Genomic DNA, 27,478 nt, shown 5'->3' on the forward strand with positions numbered 1-27,478 from the left:
AGGGTATATGACCAGTAGTGGGGTTGCTGGGTCATGTGGGAGATTTATTCCTAGCTTTTTTAAAGGAATCTCCATATTGTTCTCCATAATAGCTGTATAAGTTTACATTCTCACACCAGTCAGAATGGCTGTCATCAAAAAATCTTCACTTAATCCTTTGACTCAGCTTTTCTATCGACAGAATCACAAGGAACTTCAGACTCTTGTTTCAGTGAAGAGTTACAGTAATTACTATAAGGTTATTTCATTGAATAAAGCAAAGTCACTTGATTACACTGGATGTACTTAGGAAATTAAAGATTAGAATTTGAAGATGAATATGGCAAGGCAGCATCACTAAAGTGCAAAATTGTTTTCATCGTAGATGGACACACTCAATATTTAATCCATATGGGAATCCCTATCTTGAAATCCAGTGCCCACTTCTGAAAATTCTAATTACTAAGTTTTAAAAAATACTTTTAACACGTATTTGAGTCTTCATCACAAATGGTTCTTTTCTGCCTGAGGACTTCTTGCCACCCCATTGATAATTTCTATAGGAGGTAATATCACAATTTACTTTATTACTATGCTGTTTGGTTTTAAACCACCTGAAGATTTCCACTACAGTTTGGCAAAATGAAAAGAATTCCTAACAACCCAGTATCTCGCCCCTCTGAAGTTGGAAACATGCCATTTCTTTATTTGAAACTATTCAGTGCCACAGAAATGCTGATTCAGATGAAGAACTGAGTGTCTCAATGACGCTTGTCATGTGCCAATACCATCATACCAAGGCACTCTTTTTGTAAAGGTTTGCAGCTAGTTTTAAAGCAACTTGAAATTTTCCTCAAGAGAAAAGCCATAGCTTACAGCTCCTACCTGTGATATGCAAAAGCACAGTATTTTGCTACTTCAAAGACCAAAGAGACAAACAGGCATAGATGGGGTTTGGGTACCACCACGGGGCTCCCAGGCCCAGGGAGAGGATTCTCCTGGCACAGTCCCTCTATCTGCCCAACAGCAGCTGGTTCTTCAGCTGTCCACATGCAGTTTGCTTGGGAACTAAGGTTAAATTCACCAGACCTGGCCCAAAGAAGATATTTAGTTATAAACTGGTGACAAGCTGCTTTGCTTTTCTTACTTATTGTGATTTCAGCAATTTCCTTCTTCTGAGAAAATCTGTCTTTGGGATCATGTGAAATGGTTCCAAAGTTGACTGCCCCAGGGCCCAGGAACTGCATTTTTGTCTCCCGGCACCCCTCCCCCAACGCTGACCCCCTTCATTGTGAAAATACATCCAGACAAATAAACTGTCACAGAAATGAGATGGTTTCTGATTCCCAAATATCTTGCACTGCTAGAATTAAACTATGTACTTCTCAGGAAGAGTCATCTATATGGTTATACCATTACCAATTAATGGTATAAAGCAGGAATGGAAGAACCATTTTTCAATATCAAAAATTGACCTTTAGTCAAACAAACTAAAAGTTGAAAGATCTTTGTGAAGCCCTTTTTCCTCCACTTTAACCAAAATACCATTGTTGGAAGAACAAAAATGGCAGCTTCATACCAGTTTCTAACAGCCATGCGGCTTTCATGTGTGTGTTTATATATACATTATCAGCCAATTTTCTGAAAGCCCCATTAATTGTAAACGTGTGCATTGTACTTTCCCAGTGTTGTCAAGCTTATTTTTAAAAATTCCTTTACTCCAAGTTTCCTGCAAATACAGAATCTAGACTGAAAATGCTGAAAACCGTGGTGAATCCTTCAAATGTACAGAACAGCAGGTACATTCAAGTTACAGTCTGTTGGTGTTTATTTTTAGCATTTTTGTTAATTAAATAGGCCTGAGAGAAAGAAAATTCTTTCCTTTTGTAATGCAAGGGTTTTCTTTTTCTTTGCTGGTTTTCTTAAATTGTATTACCTTGGGGGGAGCGCTTAGGGTTGATTGTCAGTTTGGCAACAAAGTAAGACAACAGAGCTAGGACCCAGCTCGCCCTCCCCAGCCTGGCGGCAGAGAGGAGATGGGAAGCAAGCCACTGAGCTTCCAGAGAGGCTCAAAGGAACACCGCCCGGGGCTCCAAACTCACCCCAACACCTGGCTTATTCTATTCACACCCAAGGCCTTCCCTTCCTCTCCCCCAACCCCCGCCTTACACACACACACACACACACACACACACATCAAGATCACAGCTGGCTCAGCCTTAAGAAATCGACAAACCGCGGGCCTCCCTTCCAGCGGCAGCGGCTGCGCTGGGCTGCGCGGTCAGTTTTGGCGTTCACCGGGGAAAACTGTTGCAGCTCCCTGGAGGCAGCGGCTCCGCTCGGTCTCGCCAAATCCTCTGCCCTCCCCCAAGTTCACGGGGTCCTCTCCTGCTCGGCCTCCTCGGGAAGACACCTCTCCTGCGCCCCCAGAGCACAGAGGGTGGGTGTGCCCCGCCAAGAGCCCTCTGCTCCAGGACAAACCAAATGCGCCACTTCCCCCCCGCCCCTCGACCCCGACCCGGGCGACAGAATCTCGGGGAGCTACCGAGGCCAACATGTCTCCTCCCAAAGGCTGCTGGCTCCAGAGATGACCGTCTGAGCAAATACAAATGGGGGGAGCGGCTTACACTTGCACCGAAGGCTCAGGGATGGGGGAGCTGGGGCCCAAACTGCGGGGTGAGGGGTGGGCGCAGAGAGGAAAACAGGAGTGACTTCTCAGGGTGTGAACGTGGCTGGGGAGGCGGGGATGGGGAGGCGGGGAGGGGGCAAGCCTAAACCCAGCCTGAGACTCCAGGGCGCTAGGCATTGGCCCCGCCGGCACCCCCCTCGAGGATCTGACCGGGGAGGGAGGTGGGCGCTGAGTGGCAGGGAAGGAGCCGGGGTTCGCAGGACCGCCGGCTGCTCTCCTCCCCCAGCGCAGCTTCAGCCATCAGGAAGTCCCTCTTACTCCCTTCAGCTCCAGACACCCCTCGCTTGCTGACCACACAGGCCTCTAAGGGTGAGGGGGCCCACCCGGTCCCCCGGGGTGCTCCTGAACCACTCGGGCTTCCCTGGAGCACCAAGGAAAGGGCCTGGGCGCCGGGTGGGCCAGGCTGGAAAGGTGGGAAAAAATCCCACCCAGAGCGGTCCGGGGGTCCACAGTAGCACCTATCTAAGACACCAAAGTATCTTTGGGATTGGGTCAGGCTTCCCTCGGAAAATCTGGGGCGAGCACCAGCCTGTCGCCCCTTTCAGATGGAACCTTCTGGGAGCGTGGGTTCCAGGGCCAGGCCAACTGGAAGGACAGGGAAGGCGCCCACTCGCCCCACCTGGATGGTCGCTGGGTGAGGAGTGCACGGCGGGCTGGGTTCCCTGCAGCGGGACCCTGGGCCCTGCACCCCCAGCCCTGCCTTGACCCCTGCGGGGGGAGCTCGCGGTGCCTTGAGCTCAGCGCCTGTGGACACTCGGGACAGTCCCAGGCTTCCCATCAAACTTCGGTCCCCTCACGACTGTAGATGAAGTGACCGACGCAGAAGCCGGTGGCTGCCGTCTGCTGGCCAGCGGCGAAGCCGGGCGCCGGGCCGGGGACCTGGGGGCTGTGAGTGGCGATCGTCGTGGGTCTCCCGAAGGAAAAGTCTCCCGCCAGGCCCCCGGGAAAGGGACTGAAGCCGCCAGCCAGGGCACCCACGGCCGAGGCCAAACTGGAGAAGCAGGCCGCGGCCTCGGGCGCGGGCGGGGACGCCGAGGCCCGCAGGTCAGGGGAGGCGGCGCCCAGGGGCTCCAGCTCCGGCGTCTTGGCTCCAGCCAGGCTCTGGGGACCCGACGGTGCGACCGCGCTCGCCTCCCCCCTCCGCTTCCTCTTCCTTCGGAAGTTCCCGTTGTCAAACATCTTCTCGCAGTTTGGATCCAGGGTCCAGTAATTGCCTTTACCTGCGGAAGAAGAAAGGGCCCGGCTCAGAAAAAACGGGGTCTGGCCGAGGTGATGGGTGAGAAGGTGAGAAATGGAGGTCAACTTCTGAGGGATTCCCACTGGCCCCTCCATGAACCCTCACCCCCACCCCAAACCTTGAGGGGACGCTGTGTACCGGGCCGGGCGTCCACAGGGAAGGACGACGCCGGGGAAATACAGAGCCTCGCCGCGGGCAAGGCCAGAGAGAAGGCCTGCGAAGTGAAGAACGGAACCCGCCCTCCTCCGGCCATCGCTTCGCCAGTGGGGCGAAGGATACTTCGCCTGGTCTCTCTGCAGCCTCCCAAAGCGGCATCACCTTTGTCTTAACCTTCGGCGGAGGCGGGGAGCCGCCGTCTTCCCCACTTTATGCAGAGGACACGCGCCCCCGAGAGAACCAATTCCCAAGGTCGCCCTGGCAGGCTAGCTCCCGGGCTTCTTCCTGCTCGAGAGCGGGCCAAGAATTAGAGACTCACTTGTCCTGGACATGAATTCAGGGCTGCGGGGGTCGGCCGGCTTCCTGCAGCCGGTGGGCGCCCCAATCGGTGTCTCCTCCCCACCCTCCTCCCGCCTCGGCTCCCCCAGCTGGGAAGCCTGGACGGTCCGGGGCCGCCGGGTCCCTCGGGTGCCCGCGGCCCGGAGTCCTGGACTCGCGAGGGGGCGCGCCTCTGTTACCTGGGTCGTCCTCGTCGCGGGGCACCTTCTTGAAGCAGTCGTTGAGGGACAGGTTGTGGCGGATGGAGTTCTGCCAGCCCGCCTTGCTGCGCTTGTAGAAGGGGAAGTTGCCGGCCACGTACTGGTAGATCTGGCTGAGCGTCAGCTTGCGCCGCGGCGCGCTCTGGATGGCCATGGCGATGAGCGCCGAGTACGAGTAGGGCGGCCGCACCAGCCTCAGCAGCTCCTGCTGGCCCGGCAGGCTCAGCCACGCCAGGTCGGCGCCTGCCAGGCCGCCGGGGGCCGCGAGGAGCGGGCCGGGGGCCCCGTAGGGGGCCGCGGGCACGGGGCCCGGCGCGTAGGGCGCGGAGCTGAGAGCGGGCGCGTTCAGCCACAGGCGCGGGCCGGCGCCCGCTGCGCCCAGATCTCCGCACGCGAAGCCGGAGGGGCGCGCGGCCGCCCGGGCCTGGCCGTGCGGGGCCGCAGAGGGCCCCGAGCCGTCGCCGTATTCAGCCATGTCCTGCCGCTCCCGGGCCGGGGCGATGGCTCGGCGCCCAAGCTCACGGGCGCGCCGGCCAGTGCGGCCCCCCGCAGCAGCTCCCGGTGTGGCGGCCGGACCTCGCCCTCCGCCCTTTAAATGCCGTCGGGGGCCCGAGCCCCAGGTGAGTGTCAGCGCGCCGAGCCCCCGCCCGCGACAGCTTTGGAGGAGTGCTATCTGCATCCCCGCCCCGGGGTCAGCTTTCCGCCCCGCCCAGGTCCAGATGCGCTCGGGCCGAGTCGCTCCGGTGATTCCCAGACCCTGCGTCTCCTGCGCCGCCGGACTCCCGCACCCCAGGCCCCGGGCGATGCCAGCCCCGTCAGGCCTTTAGGGCCCCGCGGCCCTGGCTGTCCGCAACCTCCAGCAGCCACCGCGCGTCCTCCTTCAGGCCCCAAGGGTGCAGCGTGCGATTCCCTTCCAACGCGGTGCCCCCTTGCTCGCCCGCCAGAGACTCCCTTCCGGCGTCTTGGGGACACCCGCAAGGAGCTAAGGCCCGCCGTGCGAGGCACAGAGTCGAGTCATCGAGGCGGCGCGGCGGCGGAGGACGTGGCTGGAAGCGGACCGTGGCGCTGGAGTCGTCTGATGTCCCCGCGCGATCTGCTCCGAGGTGGACCAGACCCCCGTAAAGGGTGGAGATGCTGGAAGCTCACTCGCTTATCCAGGGAGCCCGAGATGCGGCCCGGCTAGTCTGCGCGGTGGCCTTCGGCACAGGGTGCCCTGTGGATCGCAAAATCCTCCGGTGGGTTTCCCAGGATGCAGGGAAGACAGGGACGTCCGGGTGGTGGACCCTGATGCACGGAGCGGGGAAGACCAGGAGCCCCTGGACCCAAGTGCCCTCGCTCGAAGGAGCGATAATCCAGGTTCAGAGATAATTGAGGGGGGGGGGGGCGACCTTCAGCGTCCGCGGTGTTAGTACGTGTTGGAGAAATCGGTCTCCCCTGGGACTCCCCCAATGTCTCCAAACTTTCCGACATGAGGAGGGAGCAGGAGGCAGCCCGCGTTTGGGGCTAAAGATTAGCCGGAGTGAAAAGACTGGAGCTCTGGGGGAAAGGGGGCCACGTTGGAGTCCCTTGTTTCTCTCCCCGTGTGGTCTTAGGCCGCTCAGGTTGTAATTTAGAATTTCATGTCAAACAACCAGTTTGTGGAACTGTTTCATAAGTAGTAGAGGGGAGGGTCCCTCCATTGGCACATGGGACTCTTCTCTAAGAAGTAACAGCCCCTGGGGAAGTGGTTGGCGAACTCCACCCATTTCTGGAGGATTGTCTGCTCTTGGAGAGAGTAGAGACCAGAAATTCAGGTCTTTCGGCCAAAGACAGGAAAGCAACAGACCCAACCAGTTCATTGAAGTCAGCTTCTCATCCCTCCCTGCGCCCCCTTCTGGAAGATTTCTAATTGATGTCAAAGGCTTAGGAGATGGAAGACCCCAATGCCTTTCAGAGCACCACCCCCATCACTGCAGGGATGGTTTAGGAGGGAGGAGGACTGTAGTACTTTGGGAAGCATTCCCCTGATTTTTCTTGTTTCTGTTAAGAAACAGCAGCCAGAACAATGGGTCTGCCAGGTAAGAGATCTTCAGAATGTCCTCACAATTTTAAACACACTGTCTCTGTAGACATGACAAGTTTTCTGGTCACTGCCTACCTAGGAGCCCTAAACAGAACTGGTTCTCTCCCTCGCATCTTTAGCCTATCCCCCTTTCCTTTATTCTCAAAGGTGGCCCCATCCCTCCTCTGTCAGATTTTCGGGTGCACCTGTTTTCCTTCCTCTGGTCCCCATGGAGAGGTGTCCCTGCTTGGTCATGTCCAACTCGCTCCTTGCTTCTCTTCAAAGGCTTGTCTCTGTCGGCTGTTGATGTCCCTTCTGTCTGGAGGACACTCCAGTGCCGCCCAGTCGGGCGTCCACCAACAGGACTCCACTGAAACTGCTCAGACACAATCTCCAGTGGCCTCTGTCCGCCCTCGCCCCCTCCACCCCCGAGTCCAACGATAGCTCTTACTCATTTTGCTCAACTCTCAGCAGCTCCTGACATTTTCCAGAATCAACACCCTCTTCCCACCGGCTTCTAAACTCTGTCCTCTTGTTTACCTCCTCTTCTCCAGCTCTTTCTCAGGCTCAGAGCTCTATTCCAGGCCCTTCCCTCACTCTTTTTGCTTTAATTACTGGCCCTTAACTCATGGTTTCTCAGCCTCGTCACTATTGGCATATTGGGCTGGATAATTCTGTGCCATCCTGTGCACTGTAGGATGTTTAGAAGCATCTCTGACCTCAGCCCACTAGATGTTGGCAATACGCCTCTGCTGTGACAACCGAAGATGTCTTAGAACACTGTCAACCATTGTTCATGGGGCCAAGTCACTGCTGATTGAAGATGTCTGCATTAACTCATGATTCTGTCATCTTTATCATCCATTTGGATGTCTTCCTCTCCAATACCTTGTGTCCCATGCTAATTTATTATCTTCTACATGAGAGCAGCCTCCAGCAGATGAGAGCTCCTCTAGTCCCCACAGCTGTTGAGGAAGTAGGAACTTCGGTCCTACAGCCACAAGGAACTGAATTCTGTCAATAGCAGGAATGACCTCGGAGGAGGACTGAGATCCAAATGCAACAACCAACACTTTATTTTAGCCTGAGCAGAGAACCCGCCATGTTTTGCTTGCTGTTTGACCTAAAGAATGTGAGATAGTGAATGGGTATTGTTTTAAGCTGTTAAGTTTGTGGTAATTTGTCACAGAGCAAAAAATAAAATAAGAAATTTTTAAAAGCCCTTAAAAATACAACTCCAAAACCAAGAGGAGCCATGACGTCCCAGTTCAGTGCCCGACCTTTGTGGTCAGAAGGAGGTTCTCACTTCTCATGGGGTCTGTGCCTCCCCTGAGAGAAGCCCTGCTCTGTGCCCTGACTTCTCACCGTCTCCTGTGTAGAACTCCACACAGCCATTGATGTTCAAGGCTGATTAATGGGGTCTACGTAACTTTTTTAAACATTCAAGATTGGAGAGAACTCAAGGGTTTTTCTGTCATTGAATAGATCATTTGCAACATCAACAAAAGCCGTCCTTGACTTCTGCAATTCTGTCTACAAAATAATGTCCCAAGTTCTGAAATTAGCTATGGATTTCCTGTTCCTCCCTCTAGAAGGGGTCGGGTCAGGGGTCACTGTGGCCATGAGCCTAGACCCAGGTCAACCGGACTTTGGCTTGAGCCTTGCCTCCATCAATGGAACTTAAGTCAATGATTCCACCTCTGAGTTCCATTTTTTCTACTGCCTGTGAAGTGCTTTGAGGTGTTAGGTTTCTCATATGAACATACATATCCTATTTCCTTGCCACCCCCGGTAGTTCATAACCAGAATTTACCTCAAACTCTTATCACTTAGAGAAAAACTGAAGCAACATTCAGACTGTGCAGACTTCCAACCTTTTTTCAGCTGACAAATGAAGGTGAGAGCTTTAGCTGCAGATAGACGTGGATTCAAATCCTGGCTCTGGTCCCAAACGCCTGAAGGGGTAGGCTGCTTGACCTTTCCAAGTCTTAGGTTTTCCATCTGCAGAGTGGGGCTAGTGCTGCCCAGTTAATAGGTTATCATAAAGACTAAGTGAACCATGCATGCCAAACACGTACACATACGCATTAAGTGCTTGCAGTATAGGATCTCCTGGTATTTCCTCTCTGTCATTCAATCATTCACTGGTTTGGAGATCTGATCCTGAGTTTATGGTTTGTCTCCCTACATGTTAAATACACTTTCATACCCAAACGTGTTATCCACGTTCTTAACATGAAACTGAGGAAAGGTTTTTTTATAATATGTTTTCTCCAATTTTCCCCGAATAACTTTTTAGGTTTTTTCTTTTCAGATCAGAATCCAGTGTGCTCACAAGAGCAGACTTGTACTTGTCAGGTCACTTTAGTTTCTTTTATTCTAGAACAGCCCCTTGGGCGGTAACTGCAGCCATGAAATTAAATGACACTTGCTTCTTGGAAGCAAAGTTAGGACCAAACTAGGCAGCATGTTAAAAAGCAGAGACATTACCTTGTCAACAAAGGTCTATTGAGTCAAAGCTATGGTTTTTCCAGTGGTCATGTACAGATGTGAGATTTGGACCACAAAGAAGGCTGAGTACTGAAGAATTGGTGCTTTGAACTGTGGTGCTGGGGAAGACTCTTGAGACTCCCTTGGACTGCAGGGAGATCAAACCAGTCCATCCTCAAGGAAATTAACCCCGAGTATTCATTGGAAGGACTGATGCTTAAGCTGAAGCGCCAATACTTTGGCCACCTGATGTGAAGAGCCCCTGATTCTGGGAAAGACTGAGGGCATGAGGAGAAGGGGACAACAGAGGATGGGATAGTTGGATGGCATCATTGACACAATGGACATGAGTTTGAGCAAACTCCAGGAGATGGTGGAGGACAGGGAAGCCTGTTGTGCTGCAGTCCATGGGATCACAAAGAATCGGACCCGACTGAGCAACTGAACAACAATAAGAACAGCCCCTACCTCGCTCTGCTCTCAAATTGTTTATTTTTAAATGCCTTCAGGTGTTGACTCTGAAAAGATCCGTCTCACCATCTGGATATGTCTGTTTTCTCCTGCTAATGTTTAACTTATTACCATATTCCCTCCATTTCCTTTATATAGAAGTTAGATCTCAAAATTGGTGCAGATTCAGGTTACATGGATTTTCCACGTCTCATCAGGAAGCACACGATGCCAGGTTGGTCCTGTCTCACTGACTTTGAGTTTCTGTGCACGTTCAGTTGCTCAGTCGTGTCCGATTCTTTGCAGCCCCATGCACTGTAGCCCACCAGGCTCCTCTGTCCATGGAATTTTCCAGGCAAGAATTCTGGAGAGTGTTTCCATTTCCTACTCCAGGGGATCTTCTGGACCCAGGGATCCAATCTGTGTCTCCCGAGTCTCCTGCATTGGCAGATGGATTCTTTACCATGGAGCCAACTCTGAGTTCGATCACTGGGCTAAAGGAGTGACTCTGGGAAGGCAGTTGGGAGCTAACCCGTGGGGTGGTGTTTGGAGATGATAAACGTTCCCTGGTTGCCCAGTGGTTAGGGCTCTGCTTTCACTGCTGGAGCCTGAGTTCAGTCCCTGGAGGGAGAACTGAGGTCCTACAAACCACGCAGCACGCCTCCCCCACACCAAAACAACAGCAACAAAAACCTAACTCCTTGTGCAAAGCTATCCTTCCCAGGTGAGAACTGCTATTGATTTTATTTTCCATTAGTGGTTGCTAGCTAAATCAACTCTGTTGGAAGTTGCAAAATATACATTTTCTCATTCTGTTTCCTTTACATTCATTGTATCATTTTTTCTGTAAAACAGACATTTCTGTCATCAACTCAGTTTATCTGGTTTCCCTGAACTGTATATTAAAAAGACCAGAAAATTGCATGATTTTTTCTGTTTATTGATCTATTTTAAAACTAAGGTGTTGCTGAAACAGCCATCTTAATTGGAAACAGTGTTTTCATTTTGCTTCTTTGGATTTCCCTGTGAGTATCATTATGGACTTGTAAATGTGTGTATACCTAATATTTTAATAAATTATCATTACTTTTGTGATATTTATATTGTCCAGAAGTGAGGCTTTGGAAGCCCCTTGGAGCCAGCCACTGTATCCTTTTGACATGGCCCCAGCAGGCTTTGAACTTTTTTTGCTGTTTGATATAAGCAGATCTGGGATGATTTTGTACTTTCCTGACCCAGATCTGTAATCAGCTATTTCTCCAGTGGGCCCTGGTTCCTTTTTAGAAGGAATAGTATTAAGAAACTAAAATACATGGCATAGGATATTTTGGTGGAGCAGGGATAACATTGCTCATAGAGATTTCAATGGACAAATCTAGGAAATGCATTTTAAAAAATCATGGTTGATATACTTCTTATGAAGGTTTAACCCTTACAAGATTTTTTCTTTTTAAAAACTTTTACTCTATACCTATATTTTCTTTCTCTTACACTGGAGATCTGATTCCTAGTAACTTTAGCACAATTAATTCTTGCTTGATCTCACAGCCTACCTCTGTGGTTTCTGATAACCATATGTGTATCATTATTAGTAGAGAAACGATTGAATGATTTCTTTGCAGCTCTTTTTATCCTTAAAATACATCCCACTAAGGAAGTATAGTGAAAGGAACATTTTATAAAGTCCCTTGAACATTTTCTTTTCTCTGTGATGTCTGTTGCTGTTTTGGCAGATTGTTGAATTCATTGTAATTTATGCCATGTATGTTTAAAGCCTGGAATTTGCTAAGAAGTTGGGAAGCACCTTGGTCATTGAACTACACAATGATTGTTTTCTTTCCTGTATGTATTTAGTAAATAGACGTGGTAGAATTCATAAGGGGATTTCTTGAAAGTTAAAAGTTATGGGAACACACTGTCAGTGGGAATGTAAACTGGTGCAGCCACTATGGAGAACAGTATGGAGGTTATGGAGGTTCCTTAAGAAACTAAACATAGAGCTTCCATGTGACTGCAATCCCACTCCTGACCATGTATCTGGAGAAAACCATGGTCTGAAAGGATACATGCACCCCAGTTTTCACTGAAGCACTGTTTACAATAGCCAAGATATGGGAGCAACCTGAATGTCCATTGTCAGAGGAATGGACAAAGATGATGTGGTACATACTTACAATGGAATATTACTCAGTCATGAAAAAGAATGAAATAATGCCACTTGCAGTAACATGGATGGATCTAGAGATTGTCATACTGAGTGAAGTAAGTCAGACAAAGGAGAAATAGCGTATGACATCCCTTATATGTGAAATCTAAAAAGAAATGACACAAATGAACTTATTTACAAGACAGGAAGAGATTCACAGACTTAGAAAACAAATTTACAGTTGCTGGTGGGAAAGAGATAGTTAGGGAGTTTGGGATGGTCATGTACACAATGCTATATTTAAAACTGATAACCAACAAAGACCTATTGTTTAGCACATGGAACTCTACTTGATGTTATGTACTGGATGGGAGGGGCGTTGGGGTAGAATGGATAAATGTATATGTACGGCTGAGTCCCTTGCCTGTTCACCTGAAACTATCACAACATTGTTAGCTGACTATGTTGTTGTTTAGTCACTAAGTTATGTCCGACTCTTTGCAACCCCATAATTGGCTATACCTCAATATCAAATTAAAAGGTCAAAAGAAAAAAAAGTAATGGCAACCTCTGGGATCATGTAAGGATGTTCTAATTTTCAAAGTAGTATTTATTATCTTGTATCTCTGCAGAGAGGCAGATACCATCAGACTGAGTGGGACCATGCTAACAGTGGTTGATTTTGATGTCAAGGAACTGTTAGGTGGATTCAGGTTTGAGCCCTGGTCCTGTCAATTATTAGCTATTTGATTCTGGATGAGTTAACTTGGGCCTTTATTTTCTTCATCAGTAACAGAGTAATAGTAACCATCTCCCAGGTCCTTCTATCCCCACTGGGGCAGAATGATATCATGCATATAAAGCACTGTGCACGTGTCCTGGCATAAAATACATGTCAGTGAGTGTTACTAGGGTATCAAATAACAGTGCTTTTTCTCTCTTTACTAGTCTGTTTTTTTTTTAAATTTTTTAAAATAATGAATATTCCCTTCCTTCATTGTAGCAAAGAAACAGAAAACTCCAATATGCTTGGTGGGACAATGATTTTATTCTCTTTAGAATCACGTAATGACTTTGTTTATTCATCTTTCCTCTTCCCTCTGTAATTATGTGACTGTACTGCCATCTAGTGAAAAGTTCTAGAGTCTATTTCCTCAAGTAGCCCCATTTCATAGAGAAAAATCCCATGTTTATGTTGCAGAATGGCTTCAGGTCCATTGCTTCCTTGTTACAAAGGTAGTGAAATGAACAAGAGAAAATAATGTTAATAAGGTTCAGAATGCACGGTCATCACTAAAGATGTTTTCAAATGAAAAAAGTAAGGATATAACCTACCCTTCTCAAGGTTTTTTAAACATATTTGTTATGTTTGTATTAATTTTAATGTCAATTTTCATGATCATTCTCTTGAATATTTTTAACATAATAGATACACAGGACTTTTTAACAGGTGAAGACATTTTATTGACGAGGGAGACCTATTTAAGTACCATGAATATTCCTTTGATTTTTTAAAAAAATGAGTAATATGCTTGGAATGAGTGTAACGTCACACCGACTGTGAAGCTAAGCCCATCCGGTGTGGTGGTGACAGCAGGAGCGCCCGGGAGCCAGAGAAGCAGAGTTCCCATCTGGGTTGCGCCTCTCCCATCCCGAGTGACCTTTGGTGGGCAGAGTCCCCATCTGAGCTTCTTCTGTAAATGCAGGTTGGGAGAGAGGGTCTCTCATTTTCCATCTGTTGCATCCTTTAATCCTTGGCTACTGGTTTGTGAAAGTGTGGCCCACTCTTCACGGCTACGACCAATGTGTGAACATCTAAGTCATACTTTCCCTATGAAATATGGGTGGCCACACACACAGAATAAATGGATCAGGTTGGAGACTAAGATGCTCCCGACTAACGGATGGGGCATTTCTGCTCCTTCTTTGCTTCCTGCCCAGCTGTAACTCTGAGCTGCCATCTTGTAATGACTCAAGGTCAGAAAATCATTTTCTTTTCAATGTCTCATCTAGTTTATTTCTTCAACTTAATTGATGTCCCCTGATCCCTGCCCACTCTGGTTCAGGACTGAAGTGTTAATGGTAGTCTCTCAGTTGTGTCCAACTCTTTGTGACCCCATAGCCTGCCAGGCTCCTCTGTCCATGGGATTCTCAGGCAAGAATACTGGAGTGGGTTGCCATGCCCTTCTCCAGCGGATCTTCCTGACCTGGGGATTGAACCCTGGTCTCCCCAATTGCAGGCAGATTCTATACTGTCCGAGCTGAATCAGGCCAGCAAATGCAGAAGAACAAAGGGGCTGGGCTACCGGCTTCTTCTCCCCAAGATGCAGATGGAGATGATGTGAAATGTTGAAAGGAATAGTGCCGTTTGTCCATCACCAGTACTTGGTCTGTTTAGGGGCCACAAAGGGAAGGTCCAGCTGTCATTTCTGGAGATTACTGCCTCTTGAAGAAGAGAGGTCTTCCAATCCTGGCTGATGCTCAGACTGCTTTTGACTGTTCTCCCGTCCTAACCCGGAGTGTAAACCAAGGATGCTTGTGCCAGGAATCAGAAGGATACAAGAGCTCACAGCTTGCTGAAGCAGCAGGGAAATCAGCATTTAAGAGCACGGGCTCTGAAGCTAGGAAGTCCTGGCTTTGACTCTGGGTCCCTGCTCTGTGCCTTTGCTTAACATCCTAAACCTCTCTGAGTCTCATTATACTCGTGTGTAACAGGCATGTCTCGATACTGCCTGCTTCACTGGGTCACGGGAGGACAAATCAGGTACTGCAAGCACCTGGATAGTGCTTAACACACCGTGATTAAAGTCACTAAAATACATATATATATTATTAAATCTAACATGTTAATACAGATAATGCCGTAATTACATCTTTATATTTCATCACGTTTTGTTATATGTTGTACAATATATACCTATTGTATGAATACACTATTAATATATTAATTATTTTATGCTGTATCAATTTGGACTTCCCACGTGGCTCAGTGGGAAAGAATCTACTTGCTGAGCAGATGACACAGGTTCGATCTCTGGGTCAGGAAGATTCCCCTGGAGGAGGAAACGGCAACCCACTCCAGTATTCTTGCCTGGGAAATACCATGGACAGAGGAGGCTGGTGGGATACAGTCTATAGGGTCGTGAATGAATTGGACATGATGAGGCAACTGAGCACATTATATACATTATTATACACTATGTTATTAAGTGATATATGAAATTAGATTAAAATGTTGAATTAAATATTTATGATAATATATAGCATAATACTAAGTTGTGAAAATTTATTGATGATTTATTTATTGAGTTGGTTTCCTGGGATTCCTGGCTGAAGGAGATGATGTTCCTATTTCCACGTAATGATTCCTTGTAGCTTGGTCCTAAGCATCTGCCATTTCCATATGCATGTCAATCAGATCAGTCTGATTCTTCATTCCTTTGTTGCCCTTTCCAAAACTGCAGCATTTCTCAGGGGTTGCACCCCTGGAGTTTGCTTGCCAGTATTTTTAAAACCTTTGGATTTCTGCACTTTTGTCAATTTTGCCTGTAGACTCTAGAGATTCTCTCTGGAATGGACTGGTTTTCTCAGCTCATACCCTCTGACTTCCTGGACTTCATTTGAAGGTCCCCTGTGCCCACATCAGCTCAAGCAGATTATCTGCAAGGATCTGGAATTGAATAAAAACGCTGAGTCCAGAGGGTTTCCAACCAGAACCCTTTCCTGTGCCAGGCACTGCTTTCTCTCTAGTCAATGGCCGAGCATTGCTCTATGTTCATCAGATTCTCCCAGGGGCCGGTGGGAAAGAAGTCATTTTCTTTGGCGTTTTAGGAAGTCCCCTGGGTCTGTGGTTACCATTAGCTGCTTCTCACAGAATGGCAACTCTGCAGACATCTGTCCAGCGAGGTTGCACATCTGTACAGAATTGCATTTTAAAAAAAGGAAAGCGGTCTAATTACAAGACGATAATTAGCTGTGTGTCTCTCCAGGAGCAGTGTAGAGGGCGGGGCATGGTTTGAGGTTGGCCCATTTACCCTGAGGCATCACTGGATGGGAGGGACCCCCCTACCCTACATTGGTTATGAGGAACCGGGCTGGTGGTCCAGCCCCCTGTCACACCCAGCCTGGCCTTTTCTGTTTTACTGACACTTCTCTTACTTTAAAGATGCTCCCGAGGGACAGATAGCCTGGTCAGGGAGGAGGATGGGCTGCCCCCAATGCCCAGTTAGGCCACCAACCTTCCCAGTGCCATTGGGCACATCCCTTCAACTTTCCCCAGCCTCGGTTTCTCTATCTGTGAAACATGCCCTATTTCAGAGGGGTTTTGCAAAGGACAAAAAAAGCATTTGTAAAAGCACTTGTAATATGCTGTCCAAGACTGTATATTTTTCCCCTACCAGAGAAAGAAATCGGTGTTCCTTGCTAAGTCGTGTCTAACTCTTTGTGACCCCATGAACTGTAACCCGCCAGACTTCTGTTCATGGAATTCTCCAGGCAGGAATACTGCAGTGGATTGCCATTCCCTTCTGCAAGGGATCTTCCCAACCCAGGGATTGAACCTGGGTCTCCTGCATTGCAGGCAAATTCTTTACTCCTGAGCGACCAGGGAAGCCCTGAAAAGTAAATATGCACACCTTTTAGAAATAAATCATAGTCAATGAAACTTTTACAAAACCAGTAGCATTTTAAAGGTCTACACTTCTTACCACTTATTTGTAAAAGAAGAAAATTTAAAACTAACTTCAGTGTGATGGGTCTCATTTCTCCTTAGAAATCAATGTGGTTGCAGTGATCAGGGGTGGCTACTTTTAAAAACTAACGAATATTTGCTATTTAGAATTGTTCGTAGTACTCATTTATACTTCTTCCCCTTTAGGTTTTTCTGTCTGTTCTTTCCTTCTTCCAGGAGACAAGCCTTCAGAAGCAGCTTTCCCATTGAAGCAGTGTTTCAGTTGTTATTGTTCAATTACTAAGTCGTATCTGACTCTTTGCAACCCCATGGACTGTAGCACGCCAGGCTTCCCTGTCCTTCACCATCTCTCAGAGTTTGCTCAAACTCATGTCCATTGAGTCAGTGATGCCATCCAACCATCTCATCCTCTGTTGTCCCCTTCTCCTCCTGCCCTCAATCTTTCCCAGCATCAGGGTCTTTCTAATGAGTCAGCTGTTTACATCAGATGGCCAAAGTACTGGAGTTCAGCTTCAGTATCAGTCCTTCCAATGAATCTTCAGGGTTGATTCAGTGTTTCAGGGAGCTTCTGCAAATGGGAGGTTGAACAGGCAGAGGAAGGTAAGAGCTGCTATATTTCGAATGGTGCCTCCAGCCAAGACAGGGGGCTGGGGCGGCTGCGAGCTCTACAGGAGCAGCTGTGGCCATGGCAGGTGGGCTGAGTCCTTTCCATGGAGTCGGGGGCCAGTGGAACATGACTCTTGGAACCCCACTCAAGAGAGCAGAGGCACTGAACCGTGGGCTCCTATGAGCACTGCCTCCAGCAGGAGGGCAACAGCTTTCTGCAGCTCCGGATATATTGTAGCACCACCTTAGTGCAATTAGCTTGTTATCAAATTCTCTGTTAATCCTCTCTGTTCGTAATACCTGGAGAAGTGTCTGTCTCCTAATTAAACACTGATACTGAAAGTTCAGTTCAGTTCAGTCACTCGGTCGTGTCCGACTCTTTGCGATCCCATGGACTGCAGCATGCCAGGCCTCCCTGTCCATCACCAACTCCAGGAGTTTACTCAGACTCACGTCCATTGAGTCAGTGATGCCATCCAACCATCTCATCCTCTGTCGTCCCCTTCTCCTCCTGTCCTCAATCTTTCCCAGCATCAGGGTCTTTTCCAGAGTCGGCTCTTTGTGTGAAGTGGCCAAAGTATTGCAGTTTCAGCTTCAAAATTGGCCCTTCCAATGAACACCCAGGACTGATCTCCTTTAGGATGGACTGGTTGGCTCTCCTTGCAGTCCAAGGGACTCTTGGGAGTCTTCTCCGGCGCCACAGTTCAATTTGGTGCTGACTGTTTGATTGTTTTGCTATTGCTGTGTTACTTTTAATGGTATGATTCTGAATCAGGGTGTGTGTGTGTGTGCACGCACACGTGCATGCTCACTCAGTCGTGTCTGACTCTTTGTGACTGCAGCGACTGCAGTCCACCAGGCTCCCCTGTCCATGGATTCTCCAGGCAAGAATACTGGAGAGGGTTGCCATGTCCTCCTTCAGGGGATCTTCCCAACCCAGGGATCGAACCTGAGTCTCCTGTGTCTCCTGCATTAGCAGGCATATTCTGAATCAGTGCTATCAGCAAAAGTGATAATTCTTCTCATCTGTGTGTCCTTTGGAACACACCAAACAACCTTACAGATGAAACCAGGGGTGGTTCAGTCAAGCCCCTGAACTGTCAACCTCCTGCTTCAGGTTTGGTTCACCTTTCTGTGGCTGAGGTGTGGTACCCAGAGGCTGATGTGCTCATGTGCATTCACAGTCCTCGAGAAAGCAGTACCAGGGGGAGCAGGTGACTTCTCCACTTTAAACTTCACAGTCTCCCCCACCCTTGATTCACAATACCCTTGGGATGGTTTCTTTTTCCTCAAGGCTTGCCCGTGGTCATCACTAACAGGGTAGCAGCTGCATGGAATGTGCAAGGCTGTTCCAGTCTCTGTGATTATTTTCTCCTTATCCATACATCCTCGTTCTCGTTAATTACCACAAGGCCATGTGTTAATTCTCAGTCACCAAGAATGTACTCAATACCTACTACAGGCCGAGGTCTGCCAGGTTCTGGAAGGCATGGCACTATCGAGAAGCTTGCAAACCTGTGAGGAAGATCTGAGGCAAGCGTCTAACTGCAATGCAGGGCCACAAAGGACTGGAAGGTGCAAGGGTGTCGTATTAACTCACTCTGGGGACACGGTGTTGGCAGGGTCAGGAGGGCAAGAGCAAGGAAGCGGGGAGAGAGAGAGCGCAAATACCAAGACAGAAAACCTAGGACACAAATTTGGGGTGAATGAGGACAGCTCAGCTTGTTATGGTAAGATGTATATGCACTGATGTTCTACTTTTGTCTCTAACCCAGGAATTTTATAAGGTCCTCAAGTTGAGCTGGAGGTGGACATGCCTAAGAAGATATCAAGACTTCTTCTCTGATTCAATTTGTGAGTTGTTTTTTTCTTTTTTTGGTAAAGGTTATTGCTATCTGTACAGAAAAGTCCACAAATCAAGTGTACTGGTTGACAGACTTTCAGAGTGGATTCATCGGCACCCAGAATGTTACAGCATGATGGAGAATTCCAGAAGGACCCCCTGCTCCCAGTCAAGGCCGCCCCGCTTGGGGAGTAACCAAGACTTCTAATTTTGATAAGTTGTACCTGGTTCTGAACTTTACATAAGTGTTAGCATCAGCATGTGCTGTTTTGTCTAGTTCCTTCACTCAACAATAATTTTTATTGGTGAAACTCAGCTATATTGTTGCAAGGACTTATAGGTCAATCATTCTTCCTTTTTTTTCTGTAGTATATTCCACTGTGTGACCATACCAAAATTCATTTACCCATCCCTCCTCTTGGTAGATAGTCACATTGTTTCCAGTATTTTGGCTATTAGATATAGTGCTCCCATGAACACCTTAGACAAATCTCTGGGTGAAAATGTGTATGAATTTCTAGAGTAAAATTACAGACTCAAGAGGTATGTATATGTTCAGATTTATTATCTATTGACAGTTTTCCAAAGTGGTTGTGAAAATTTATATACCAGCCCCATCTGAAATTTCTAATTGCCCTGGTCCTCACCAACCCTTGATACGTCCAACTTTTCATTGTATTGACTCAATACCCTTGGGTGGATGGAAGATGTAGGATGGGGGGAGATGTCTTTAAGATTCATAATGGTTAGATTCCATAAATGAAGTATCTTGCCCTGAATCCCAGTAATTTAGACTGGCATTGGACTTTCTCTGGATCATGTCACTGAATTTTCAAACCTCTGACATTTTCTTCCCTGATCGCTCATATTTCTAAAGTGAGAGCTTCTTATAGCCTGATGTAGCTAAATACCGTAACATAGACCCCCAAATCCAGGTTATGGAGGAATACTTTTTTTTCCACACACGTGCTTTTATGTGAAGAAGAAGTTTAGCAAAAGTGAAATGTAAGACATGAAAATCTAGTCAGAAATGTCTTCAGACCATTTTTCATTTCTGCTGCCATTTTGACAGAGAAAGACCATGAATTCTTTTCGTATCTGTCTACCTGTGGAGGAGTAACATGGTGGTGATAAATGGCATCACTTTCTGGCTTGGGATTCAATTCAGTTCAGTTCAGTTCAGTCGCTCAGTCGTGTCCGACTCTTTGTGACCCCATGAACTTCAGCACGCCAGGCTTCCCTGTCCATCACCAACTCCAGGAGTTTACTCAAACTCATGTTCATCGAGTTGGTGATGCCATCCAACCATCTCATCCTCTGTCGTCCCCTTCTCCTCCTGCCTTCAATCTTTCCCAGCATCAGGGTCTTTTCCAATGAGTCAGCTCTTTACATCAGGTGGCCAAAGTATAGGAGTTTCAGCTTCAGCATCACCCCATGAAATGAATATTCAGGACTGATTTCCTTTAGGATGGACTGGTTGGATCTCCTTGCAGTCTAAGGGTCTCTCAAGAGTCTTCTCCAACGCCACAGTTCAAAGGCATCAATTCTTCAGCACCCAGCTTTCTTTATAATCCAACTCTCACATCCATACATGACTACTGGAAAAACCATAACTTTGACTAGACTGACCTTTGTTGGCAAAGTAATGTTTCTGCTTTTTAATATGCTGTCTAGGTTGGTCATAACTTTTCTTCCAGGGAGCAAGTGTCTTTTAATTTCGTGGCTGCAGTCACCATCTGCTGTGATTTTGGAGCCCAAAAATCTGTCACTGTTTCTATTGTTTCCTCATCTATTTGCCATGAAGTGATGGGACCGGATGCCATGATCTTAGTTTTCTGAATGTTGAGTTTTAAGCCAATGGTTTCACTCTTGTCTTTCACTTTCATCAAGAGGCTCTTTAGTTCTTCTTTACTTTCTTCCATAAGGGTGATATCATCTGTGTATCTGAGGTTATTGATATTTCTCCCGGCAATCTTGATTCCAGCTTGTACTTCATCCAGCCCAGCATTTCACATGATGTACTCTGCATATAAGTTACATAAGTAGGGTGACAATATACAGCCTTGACGTACTCCTTTCCCGATTTGGAACCAGTCTGTTTTGAATCCTCCTCCACCATGACTTGTAACTAATCTTTACCTAACCTAAACTTTAACTTCCTTATGAGTTAAATTGGGAATAAGTCAGCAGCGACCACCCATGGCATTTTATTTAAACATCAAACATGGTAACTCACATAAGAGCATTTAGCATTTAGGACCAGTTTCAGTAACTGGCCCTCAGTAAGCGTTCAATATTTGTTAGTTTGTGTTCAAACTCACCTTTTGGTGGGTTCCTGGATATCTTGGTATCTATTTTTTAAACTACTATAATAAACTTAAATATATTAATTTTAATCCTGCAATAATTTTGCTTTTATTTGTTATTAAAGTAATATGTGCATAATGCTAAAGATTTAAAGTGAAACTTTAAAATCTCCTCCCCCTCCAATTTTTTTTTAAAAGAAAAAAGAAAACATTAAAAATAAAAAGATAAAAAAGAAGAATACAAACAAAATCTCCTTACCTATCACCAATCTTATTCCCAGAGGCAATCACTTTTTAAAATTAAATGTGTCTTTTATTTTTTAAAGAAGTTTTTATCTTATATTAGAGTATAATTGATTAACAATGTTGTGTTAGTTTCAGCTGTACAACAGAGTGGTTCAGTTATACACACACATGTATCTATTCTTTTTCAGATTCTTTTCCTGGTGAGGTTGTTACAGGATATTGAGCAGAGTTCCCTGTGCTACACAGTAGGTCCTTGTTGGTTAGAGCTAAACACTTTTCCTTCTTTCTGTGTTAGATATTCTGAAGTTTCCTCTCTAAACTACGTGCTTGTATCAGTTTCCTTTTTAAAATTTTTTTATCAAAGTAATATCATATTATAACAAAAACTTATCTCCTTTCCCACTCACATACTACATTCTGCTTCACAGAAATAATAGCTTTTAAGCACTCTTACCTGATTTTTAAAAATTGACCTCCACATTTCAAATAATATGCAGATATTGTTACTGCCCAATTCATCAATTTTCTGCGTCACCCATTGGCTTTAAGAGAGATGAAATTTTGGTTCACGTATACCTAATCCTCCAACTCATTGCCCCAGTGTGGTCTCTTCATTTTGATTTAAATCATTTTCAGTGTTTTAGCTAATATTACTCACTCTGACCAAACAGAATGGTGTGATTATATTTTATTTAATGTACATTTTTATTTTTCCAAGTTAACACTTGCCTCAGTTTTTAAAATTACATTGTTTTTCTTGAACAGCTGACTGAGTTTTCTAAACCTTCAACACTTCCTCCAAGGCTTATCGGTACAATTCTTTACATAGTCTAGCTCGTGAGATAGTAAATTACCTAGCTTGTAGTCTTTCTGGAATCCTTTTAATTAATTTCTCTAAACCAGGCTGTCTGCTATCTTCATGGGAAATTTTCTGTCATTATCCTGGGAATTTTTTTTCCCTCTTTCCTTTTTGAATCTCCTGCTTTCTGTATCTCATATCTTTCTCTTTCTTGGATTATTCATTTCTTTTAATGTAGAACACTTCTTCTTACTACTTCTCAAAAATGGTGGTTGGAAAGTACTTGTTTTTCAGAACTTGACCCTTTGAAATTTCTACCTTCACTTTGATTAGTAGTCTATTGGGGTATAGATTTATATGTTGGAAATTATTTTTGCATAGAATTTTGAAGATATTTTCCCGTTATAATGCAGCTTCCAAAACTGCTGAGTTTCTTGATCCTTGGGCTGTGGTGTACTTTTCCCCTTCAAAATATACAAGCTCTTCATTCTGTTCTTGGGATTCTGAAGATGCATGATTATGGGCTTCTATTTCTCTGACTACCTTTCTATCCAGTGGCTCATGTCCTTTGATTACGACAGTAATCATATTTACATTGCTTTTAGATCATTTTACTCCATTCTTCTCTCCTCACTCTTTCTTTAATGCCTGCTGGTCAGATGTTGGACATCCTAGATTGCACCGCTATTTTCTTGTCTTTTCTGTCCTATTCTCCCTTTTCTTATTATTATTCTATTTCTTGGGAGATTTCCTTGACTTTATGTTTCAATTCTTCTATTAATTTAAAAAATTTTTCATGGATATATCTTTAATAACATTTTTAACCAGAGTATTTTTTGGCTGTTCCTTTTTGCAGCTTCTTGTTCTTGTTTCATGGATGCAAAATTCTCTCTTACCTCTTTTAGAATATTAGCTATAACTGTTTCAAAACTATCTTCTTCATCCTGCGTTGCCTCTGCTTCCTTCAAATTCATTTAAACTTTTTAATGTATTATTCATCTCCATCTTTATCTTTCATATTGGAACCTGTCATTAAAGCTTTAGTTATCCTTGGCTGACCAATCATATTTGGGAGTAAGGTAATAAAATTGTTGGTCGGTAGTTGCATGTGTGTATATCTGTCTGTGTGTATGTGTATTCAGAAATCAGGGCATCTTTTGATTTGAACTCTGGATGTCAACTCAGAAAAAAATATGTTATGGAGCTGGGGAGGGAAGAGGACTTATGTCTCACTGTTCATTTTGTGGACTCCTACTTAATCTTCCCCATGTGAGTATGACATTTTTCTCCCATCTTTCTGTGTGTCTGATGCCCTCTGGTTTAGTGTTTTTTCTTTTTTCTTTTACATCCCACTTATTTAATTGTCTTTAAAAGAAAATACTAGCGTTATTTCTTCTATGAGTAAAGGTGCTCACAAGCATTGGATGGAATACTTGGTCTCTCATATGGGTTTTTAAACAAACCATCCCTCTGTCTTTAGCTGCTTAGCCATCCCTGCCTTTCTCTGTTGTAAGTAGTTTCTGTTAACATGCATTAGCTCATTCCCAACATGTTGAATCTAAAGTTTTCCAAGGACTAATACTTGGGGACCATATTCTCAGCATTTCCTGCATCCCAATCCCTGCCTTAATCAGCCACCCTTCTATCCTTGCTTATCTAAATTTCAAAACCTGTGAGAAGCTACAGAATTCCTAAAGCAATGGTTGAAACCAGAGCTTCTGACCTCTTCCCTTTAAAACAGCTAGTCTAGGCATTAGATCAAAACCTCTCTGAGTCAAGACTCAGAGCTTATTTTACCATATTAAGTAACAGGTGAATAATTATGTGTGGGAACCAAAAGTATATTGGCTGAGTGTCTGGGATCTTCAGTTAGGGCCAAGTGTAGTTTCCCAGACGCTTGAGTGTTGCGGAGGAGGAAATGAATGGGAAGACAATCCCCCTTGTGCTTTAGGGAAGGACTCTCCATCTGATTCTCGGCAGGGCACTGCAGGGGTGCAGGTAGAGAACAGCCTCTGGTTCTAAGGAAGCGGCAGACACTGCCTCCAAGCACTAAACAGACCCATTGGATACCTCTGGGGGTCATTACAGCATTTCCCTGATGAGCAGCCTCCTGCCTCCCCCAGCAAAGAGCCAGCCCCAGGTAACTGAATCCTCAGGACACCTTCCCTGATGACACAGAAAACCTGAGAACAGGAGGCTTGAACAAGGACACAGTTTAATCGTTCACGGTGAGCACTGGTCTTGGCTGGTGAGCCGACACCCCAGATGGCAGGACTCCGCCTGTCAGCAGCTAATCACTCAGAGGGCAAAAGAGCCAGGACTTCCCATCAAGTCAAAGCAGGATGGATGAACATGCTTTCAGGAAGTTAACCTCGGGCCTAGAATCTGCATTGAAGGAATCATCGTTTTATTTTCCAAGTCCCTTCCTTTAAGTGCAGAGGTGATCAGGTTACTAATTACAAAGGATAGTTCCAGTTCGGAATGAACAGCCCAAGCCACCTTTGAACCTTTGAGGTATTAGCTTCCTATAAAGTGCTGGAGTGTAATTTTGCCAGAAGCTACAGCAGATTGAATCTCCAGGAAGGCTCTCCAGCTCTGTAACAAGCACTGACGATGCTTTGGTTGATAACAGAGGTGTTTCTAAAAGAGAAGGTCATGGGCTCAGTCTTTGCCTAAGCAAGGTGGATATGCATTGTTTGGCCCCTTACAAAGCTGCTGCTTTCAGAAAAAAAAATCAACAGCTACATCATGCATCCTGTATAGTAACTGATGAAACAGCTGTCAAAAATCAGACTGGATCCTTCTGGTTCTGATTTTATCGGAGGCATAACTGGAAAGCACATAGGCTGTCGGGTTTTGGGCAGCGTCCCTGAAGCCCTGGGTGGTGACCCCACCTTTCCTGTCCCCCACTGCCTTGTAGAAGACGTGGCAGAACAAAGTGACTTTTTAGAAAGCTCTTTATTTATTCACCAAGTGTTATTTCTGTACATTGCATTTCAAAGAAGGGTTTGTACATATTGTATAACTCCTTTAAATACCGAATTATTTTTTGTAAACAGAGAAAGAGATTTTAAAAAGTGTGTCTTATAGTAATTTTCCTGGTGAGTAAATGGATGTGAAATTACTGTGAAGGATGATGTTGTCAGAATGCATTTTATGGGTTTAAAGGCAAGTGTTAAAATATGTTTTTTACAGATGAGTCATATCCGTAATGTAAGAGATTGTTGCTATTTTTTTCTTAGACTGAAGTCATTGGAGGGGGAATTGTGTTGGTAGAAATTTACTCTTCCCTTAAACTATGTTTTAAAATGTGTCCTATAGACCTGTGAAGAGCAGACTCTTTGGAAAAGACCCTGATGCTGGGAAAGATTGAGGTCAGGAGGAGAAGGGGCAACAGAAGACGAGATGGTTGGATGGCATCATCAACTCAATGGACATGAGTTTGAGCAAGATCCAGGAGATGGTAAAAGACAGGGAAGCCTAGCTTGTTGCAGTTCATGGAGTTGCAAAGAGTCAAACAGAACTTAGTGACTGAACAATATCACCACCTTATAAAGTGGAGTGGTTTTTCATTGTTGTTTGATTAAAGTGCTGTTAACGATTCTTTCTGAAAACATATTTTTTTAAGAAATAAAATGTCCCAAATCGTTGATATACACTTTCATCTCTTCACTGAAGTTTCAGGAAAAAAAAATAGGAAGCAGAGACATCTATTTGAGAGTGTACATTCAAAATGAATAGGCAAGCCTAATTTTAGGCCTATCCACCTTGACAGCTCCTTTTTAATCATTTGGTTTTGAACAGATATGCAAATAGAGGAGTCAGAAGTAAAGAATTCACAGTTTAGAAGTCACATCAGGGCTGAAATCACTTGAGAGGTGCATAGATTTGTAATTCATTCATTACACTCTGATTCCAGAAATCTATGGTTCTATTAAAAATGGAAACCAGAAACCATGTATAATGGTCAAATCCATATGAATGACGTGCTTATTTGTAAATGTCAAATGTGAGGAGCCACAGGCGTGCTCTCCACAGAAAAGCCTAGCCTTGCCTGTGAGTGGAGTGTCCACCCACCCCTTGGCACTGGGAAAATGAAGACTTAAATAAATGAAACCTTTAGCATCCTCCTACACAAGTCTTCAGGGGATAAGATGGCCTTTTTAAAAACACCATAACAGAGTTTTTTAAACTTGAACTTCTCCCAGTCCTCTTATTCCCAAGTCAGAATCGGTCATGTACTTTATACCAGCTGAGTATGCTATGGTTTGACCTTGATACAAATGGAGGATGTAAGAATCAAAAAGGTTTATCTTCTAGGGATCGAATGAACCTCGGGATTCTATAGTTGTGTATAACATGAAAGTAGGAAGCACTTAGCCAGGTGAGCTCTGTGTTTTATCTTCTCGATGGAGCAGGACGCTGCGTGGCTGGCTGTTGTCCAGAGGCACTTTCATTAAATCACGGGTTCTCTGAGCCCTCGATGCTCAAGATATGGTGCCACGCAAGCCATTCATCTTCCAGGCTAGTAAACCACCGTATGATCAATTCCTCTGCAAAGGATGGTCATAAACATTTTTCAGAGGTAACTGCAGAATTCCCATTTCATGAAACATCATGAAGTGATGCATTATGATCAATGTTTAATCAAAGACAAGGATTAAAATATACAGCCCAGGCATGTCATGGCTGAGGAGGTGCCTCTGAAATGCAGGTGCTAAGCAGACACGAAGCAGGTCCAGCCGAGTTGACAATGGGCCTGGCCATCTCCATCATGTGGCTTCTGTGAAATGACTTCAGGCTTCATTTGGCACGTCCTCCTCCTCACTCCTCCCACCCCACTCTGCCCAGCTGGCCCTTGTCCTGTGAAAACTTCACACTCGCACTAACTCATATCCCTGCTGGAATTCTCTGGCCATCAGGTTTGAACTCGCCGGCAGGAGGACTGAGCCACCCACATAGAAACAGGACAGAAAGGATGCTGGATGCTTCAGAGACAGTGGTCCGAGAGGGTGCTCTGGGCTGGGCGCAAGCTCCAGGGCTAAGAGTGGAATTTCTTTCTCTCTCTCTCTCAAGTCTCTCCCAACTCTTTGTGACCCCATGGACTATAGGCCGCCGGCTCCTCTGTCCATAGAGTTCCCCTGGCAAGAATACTGGGAGCAGAGAGCCATTCCCTTCTCCAGGGAAGCTTCCCAACCCAGAGATGAAACCTGGGTCTCTGGCACGGCAGGCTGATTCTTTACGATCTGAGCCGCCAGGAA

General features: G+C 45.9%; 1 protein-coding gene across 1 annotated transcript; it reads right to left on the bottom strand.

Annotated features, from left to right (window-relative positions):
* Positions 1–3,445: 3,445 nt before the first annotated feature.
* FOXI2 (forkhead box I2) lies at positions 3,446–5,075 on the bottom strand. Its single transcript, XM_043477316.1, has 2 exons — positions 4,580–5,075; positions 3,446–3,888 (listed from the first exon to the last, which is right to left on the bottom strand). Exons 1-2 carry the CDS (start codon positions 5,073–5,075, stop codon positions 3,446–3,448), a joined length of 939 nt encoding a protein of 312 aa, XP_043333251.1.
* Between the last annotated feature and the right edge of the window lie 22,403 nt (positions 5,076–27,478).

This window comes from Cervus canadensis, chromosome 8 (assembly GCF_019320065.1).
Source record: "Cervus canadensis isolate Bull #8, Minnesota chromosome 8, ASM1932006v1, whole genome shotgun sequence".
Classification (NCBI taxonomy): domain Eukaryota; kingdom Metazoa; phylum Chordata; class Mammalia; order Artiodactyla; family Cervidae; genus Cervus; species Cervus canadensis.